The 6357-nt window shown below is 53.2% G+C and overlaps 1 protein-coding gene across 1 annotated transcript; it reads right to left on the bottom strand.

Annotated features, from left to right (window-relative positions):
- Positions 1 to 2693: 2693 nt before the first annotated feature.
- Positions 2694 to 6157, bottom strand: HOXC8 (homeobox C8). The gene is made up of 2 exons (XM_021689229.1): positions 5721 to 6157; positions 2694 to 4332 (listed from the first exon to the last, which is right to left on the bottom strand). Exons 1-2 carry the CDS (start codon positions 6154 to 6156, stop codon positions 4040 to 4042), a joined length of 729 nt encoding a protein of 242 aa, XP_021544904.1. The 5' UTR covers position 6157; the 3' UTR covers positions 2694 to 4039.
- Between the last annotated feature and the right edge of the window lie 200 nt (positions 6158 to 6357).

Below are 6357 nucleotides of genomic sequence, written 5' to 3' on the forward strand. Positions count from 1 at the left end.
GTTCCCTCAGCCGGATGCAGAGACCTAGTTTCTTTTACAAACCCACCCATAAATTTTATAACAGGTAGTTAAAAATTACGACAAGGAAGCTCTGGCGCAGCTTTTCACAATGGGCTGCTGGGAGAATGGGACAGCGCTGCGGGCTGCTCACCGGAAATTTTACTTCTCGTCTGTGGCACAACCTGTCCCGAGTTCGGTCTAATTGGGGCGAGGTAACTTTCTGCAGCCGGCAGGCAGCCAGTGGGACATCTCATTTGAGGAAGATGAGGCTGGAGAAGGCCAAACCACTCTCCCATCCTAGGGTCCCCCCCAAAGCCCTATAGAGCACTCACTACCTCCCTCACCCCCAGGTCCCCTGCAGGCCCGCACCTCCCTTGGCCTCTGCAATGAAGTGGGGAGGGAGATAAAATGCCAAGAATTAAAAAAAAAAATCCAGAGAAACGAATTTGCCCCCCAACTTAATAGCTGCATTATCCCGTCTCTACAGCTGAGATTAGAATAATAAATTCAAGGCGAAATGAGCGAGATGCTTCAACTCAGCATTTTGAAAGATACTATTTTTCACAAATCACAAATAGCTTTCGGAAGCCACTTTGATTGGCTAATAAAAAAGTAAAGAATGGGAGAAAGTCCTATCTGCTGCAGCCGAATGGTCCCCATTCCGGTAATGGGACGGCGGGAGCATTTGGGAGGACGCGTTTCTAAAGAGAGCGCATCCCGCTCGCAATTAAGTTCCTCCATAAAACGGGTTTTACCTCCTTTTCTCTCCAAACGAGAAAAAAGAGGCGGTGGGCAGAAAGGGTGGGGGAGCGGGTGCTGCAGGAAGGGGCGGCTGGAGCTCTCTTGGTGTGGCCCACCCGAGGCTTCGCATCTCAAGCGATGCCGGGCGCCAGACGCACCCCGCCCTCCGACGCCCGGCTTGGGGCCACGGGCATTGCTGAGCAGGGCCAGGGATGAATGGGGCATTGGGTGTGGGGGAAATTCGGCGAGGTCCTTTGGAGCCACTTAGTGTAGGGTTCAAGCAACTTGGCTACGGGTCGGCGATGTTTATTAATAGCAATCATAATTCCACATTAAAAAATGAAACGGCCCGCGGCCGGCCCTCGGAGTCTGGAGGGATGCCCCTGGGAAGGCCTGAGGTCGGAGCGAAATGCTCTCTTTTCGGGCCTCCCTGGCGGGTTGCCGGTGCCTCCCGCAGCAAACGGGGTTACCTGGCTGTTGCAACGGCTCACAGCAGGGACCCCAGGTTTCCAAAGATTTCCCCCAGAGCTGTTCAAAGCTGTTCCCGGCTGCCTGCAGCCTGTGCTTCCAATCGGCAGCCTCTCTCCGACCGCAGGAGTCCCATATCAAGGATGCCTGACCCAATCCTGTCTTCACGACCACTTTGCGAGGGAGCCAGGGACCCAGATGCGGGTGAAATTACACAAAATAAGAATCAGCCTGGGCCTAAGTCTGGGAAAAACATTGACGGAGTTGGGGGGGCAGAGATCTGGCGTCAAAAATATTTCAGTCTTCGGGGGATCTGGTTTTAAGGACCAGAAGATCCCATCTCCTTGCCTTTCCCCCTTCTCCTGACTGAGTCAGATGACTCCTATCTCTGGAATTTGGTATTATTTGACCAGAATCTTACTAGCATAAACAGATTTCTCTGCCTAGGACCCTCCAGGGAGGAGTGAGAGACCCCTTTGCCCCCTGAGTCCCTGAGCCTTCAACCCCTTATTTTGGGGAATGAGGAGTCCAATGAAGACTCTCTTTACCCTACTGTGGCTGGGATGGAGGACTGTCCACTCAGCAGGCCCGTCCTCCTCACCCCCAGGCCAATGGCCCACACTATGAGGGCAGGGCAGACTGCCCAATTGCCAAGGTGAAGCCGGGAGCCGGCTTGAAACAGCCAGAACAGAGGCTGGGGTAGATGCTAGAGGCCTGGGTGATAGTTGATGGCTCTGTGCTGACGGAATTTGAATTTCAGAACATGGACCCAGGCTGCTTGGTGTACCAACTCACTCACCTTCCCCTCCTTCCCTTTCCCCCAGGCTGAAACTTCCTCATCCCCCACCCCTAACCATCTTCCCCCCAGCCAAGTCCTCCAGGCTGCCTTGAGCCTCACATTCTTCCCACCCTGTTCACTGTTCTAGTGCTGGGTGCTGGGTGCCCAGGGTTGACCACGAGGGGCATGTGGAGATCAGAAAGAACCCCATTGCCTCATCCTCAGTCCCTGGAAGAAAAAGGCCTAGTTGTGGGAGGGGCATGGGGGCAGATTCTTTGTCTGGGCCCAGCCCAAGGCTGAGGAGGAGGAAGGTGAATAAGTGGGGAGACCCTCTCTTCCCATTGGGATCTTGGCATCTAGAAACCCACTTTGTTTGGAGCCAAGGTTCTCCCAAGAGCATACTTGGAGCATACTGCTCTTCTTCCTCCTCCTCTACACCTCCCCCACCTCTCACCTGCCCTCCCTGCCCAGCCTGCCCTCTCAACTCCTAGGGACCTCTCCACATGAGTTCCTCCACCCAAAGTCAGATCAGTGACGGAGACCTTTTCCACAGTGCTGGGAAAGAAGGATAAGGAGGAAAGGAGGAGTAGAGAATTGGAGGGGGGGAGGGGGGCGTTGGAGAAAAAGCAAGTCATTCCAGCTTCAAATTTTTTTCTCCTTTTTTTTTTTTTATTATGACTCACGTATACAATACAAAGTACTTGGACCAGGAACAGGGCTGCCGGGACACAAAATCTACATTCATAGCTGGACATAAAGACAAATGACCAAAAATTATTATTATAGATATATTTTAACGTTTTTTTTTCTTTCGAGCACATTGCATAAACAGATAATTCAAGACAGAGTTAACTATACATTCAGTGCAATTTAGTTCTACTCTACTGGGGTTAGAAGCACAATAAAAGCGCACAGGACCGGCGGGCTAGGCAGTCTTAGTTGTTGGGTTTTTCTTAGTGAAATAAGCAGCAACAAACGACAACAAAACCGCATTACGAATACTCTCAAAGCAGGATTTCTTTCTATAGGTAGTGATAAAATACGTTGGAGGTTTCTTTCTTTTTTTTTAAATTTTAATCTTTTTCTCTTTTTTTCTTGCATATTAGGATTTTTAAAAATTTCTTTTTTATTTTTTCATGATTATTGCAGGTTCCCTTTAGGTAGTATGTTAAAGATTTATTAGCAGTATTATTATTATCATTCTTATTATTTTCATGATTATGGTGATTTCTGAGCGCTAATACTAGTGCAGCTCAGAGGAAGCTGGGCCCAACAACAGAAATCAGACAGCGAAGGGGAGGAAGGCATGGGCCCGAGTGACCATGGGATGGCTAGGTAGGATTTCAGCGGCGACTGCAGGCTCCTATCTACCCCGTGGGGAGAGGGGGCAGGGGAGAGACCCGCATCTCTTTCAGGTTTCCACCAGGTTTCTAGAGAAAGTCAAGGGGGTCTTTCTAAGTGGGGGAGCCCCAGAGAGGGAGAAGGGATATTCCTTGCTCTCATTTTAAAATTTTCTTTAAACATCTCCCTTTCTTCCCCTTCCTTCCTTCCTTCACTTTTCTTTCCTTTCTTTTGAAAAGAAGTAAATCTAATACATAATCCTAGCATAAAAACAAAGCCACAAGTCTTCGTCCGCATTTTGAGAGGGCTCCCCTCTAAAATAAATACCAGAGAAGCAGGGAGGTGGGAGTGTGGCAAGAAGGGGTGAGACAGGGGCGAAGAGGCCAGGTCTCAGACCTTAAAATCCAGGCAGGACTCCGAAGGGTGGGGGTAGGGACAAGTGTGTGTGTTGGGGCAAGGACTGAGACAGGGTCCAAACTTTTCGCTGTGTCTCGGTCTCCCCCCCTCCAGCCCCCAAACAAATAAAGATCGGGGGAAGTCCAAAGGTAATAAAACCAGAGCTGCAAGTATCTGACAGGTAGTTAGAGTTGTGAGTGTCATTCTATTCTCTATAAAAGCAAATGACAGTCGTAAACTTCTCAATTTATCCGCTACCATAAAACGAAACTTCAAGGGAGTTGCTAAGGGAGGGGGGGGGTCTCTCTTTTTTGCTTAGTCCTTGTTTTCTTCCTTTTCCTCCTCTTCTTTCTCCTCTTCCTCGTTTCCTTCTTCCTCCACCTTCTCTTCATCTCGGGCTCCGGGCAGTTTATCCTTGTTGTTCTCCTTTTTCCACTTCATCCTTCGGTTCTGGAACCAGATCTTCACTTGTCTCTCAGTCAGTCCCAGGGCGTGAGAGACTTCAATCCGGCGCTTTCGTGTCAAATAAGGATTAAAGAGAAACTCCTTTTCTAGTTCCAAGGTCTGATACCGGCTGTAAGTTTGCCTTCCGCTGCGCCGCCCCGGAGCTGGACAGAATAGAACCCCAATCTGGTTATGTTTGGGTGGGGGCTCGGCTTTCCCCTGCCACTTTCCTCCCCTAAAGTCTCCCCTGTGATCTCCCCAGTTCCCCTCCCTCCTGAAGACCAGGCAAGAGCAGGGAGCAGGCAAGGGCAGGAAACTTTGGGGGCTTGTTTTGGTTTGGCTTCACCTTGGGAGGTGGGGTGGGGGTGGGGGCAGGGACTAGGGTCTATCAGGAAACTGGGGGATGGCAGGGGCAGGGGGAGCACTGCAGAGTTCCCCCTCCCCCCCCCCCCCCCCCAGGCCTGCAGTCTCAGGAAACTGGCCCTTGCAGCTTTGTTTACAAGTACAGAGTGGCATTTGGTGAGCATAGCTGGGGACAGAGTCTGTTTCCAAAAGAAAGGAAAAAGGTCTGGGGGTAAAGAAGAGGGGCTCTGCCCACTGCCCCCTCCTTGAATCTCTCTGCTTAATGCCTTGCCAGGAAGAAAAATAATTGATCTCCTGGAATGTATCACTGCTTGGCCTGATTGCTAACTGGAGACCAGCAAATAAATCACGGGCCATCCCCGCTGGAACTTGTCGCTTTCTCGCTTCCCCTTTTACTTCGAAATTGGGCCATGAGAGGCCACCCTTGGAGGGGCTCATGGCCTGAGCCACTCTGAAGGTCTCAGGGAAAGCCCATAAACCTTTGATTGGGGGCAGCTCATGCTTGGGTCCTCTGGACCCCAGTGCCCTCTAATCTGCATGGCCCCTCTCCTTCCTGCACTCTTTTCTCTCCTCTCTGGCTCCCTCTCTTCTCTCCAACTGAGGGAACTAAAGCAAAGTTGGGGTGGTGGCCTTAAGGCTAGTTCTCTGAGAGGAGGCAGTGGGTACCCCAGAGAGCCAAGGCACCTGTCCTTGGGGTCTTGTCACCCTCTGGTCCAGGTAGGGGAGGGAAACAGGGGTCTCCCTTCGCCCCCAAGACAGCCTGGCCACTGTTCTGGACTGAGGCTTTCTGCCTTTTGGAAAGACTGGTTTGCTCCAAAGGCTGATAACCTCAGGGTCCTCGGGCCTCTGCCCAGCCACCTCCCCAACTTTGACTCTAGAGATGGCAAGAGGGAGAGACAGAGAGGGAGACAGGCAGACAGACAGACAGACAGTAGGTGGAGAAAACGATTTTTAACCCTTTGCGCCCAGACACCACCTTCACCCCAGTCCCCCAAATATCCCAGGCGAGCCCCGTGCCCCACCCCCAGCTGAACCTCCCAACCTCGAGAAACCCACTCAGGCACGGGGGTGGGGCCGCAGAGACCCCAAAGCCAGGAGGGAAAGCGAGGGCAGACAAAAAGGAGGCAAGGGAAGGGGGGAAGACCCCGGAGCGCGGGAGACCAAGGGGGAAAGAGAAAAGGCTTCTCACCGTGGGGTCTCATCCATGGAAACATGAGGCTGGGAGACGAATTTTGATTTAAGTGGCCTTGTCCTTCGCTACTGTTAGTGTTGGCGGAGGATTTACAGTCGGGATATTGCACCACGCTCGCCTCTTGCTGAGCCCCATAAAGGGACTGTCTGGGGAGCGCCTCGTAGCCATAGAATTTGGAGGCGTCTCCGTGGCAGCTCAGCGAGCACGGGTTCTGCTGGTAGCCCGAGTTGGAGATGCCCGAGGTGCCGTGGTGGAAGAAGTCTTGGACGTGGTGCGAGGCGTGCTGGAAGCCGGGCGCCGAGCCGCCGGGCCCGTACACCAGCGCATGGCTCCTGCCCACGCTCTGAGGGAACCGGCAGTCGTAATAGGCCGGTTCCAGGGACTCGCCGCCTTTGTATTTGGAGAACAGGGGGTTGACGAAGTAGGAGCTCATGCTGGGCACATGAAAACCCGCCGCCCCCTCCCCTCCGGCTCGCGACTCCCCCCGCCCGGTACCCCCCGAAAGTCCCTCCCCCGGGAGCGAACCCCGGGCCGGCCGGCTCCCCGGGGCTGGGCTGGGCAGGTGGGGGGGCGCCTGGGTGCCGGGCCCGGCCGGCTCGGCGCGGCTCCCGGGGCTGGGCGCGGGCGGCGGCGG

Source organism: Neomonachus schauinslandi, chromosome 5 (genome assembly GCF_002201575.2).
Source record: "Neomonachus schauinslandi chromosome 5, ASM220157v2, whole genome shotgun sequence".
Classification (NCBI taxonomy): Eukaryota; Metazoa; Chordata; class Mammalia; order Carnivora; family Phocidae; genus Neomonachus; species Neomonachus schauinslandi.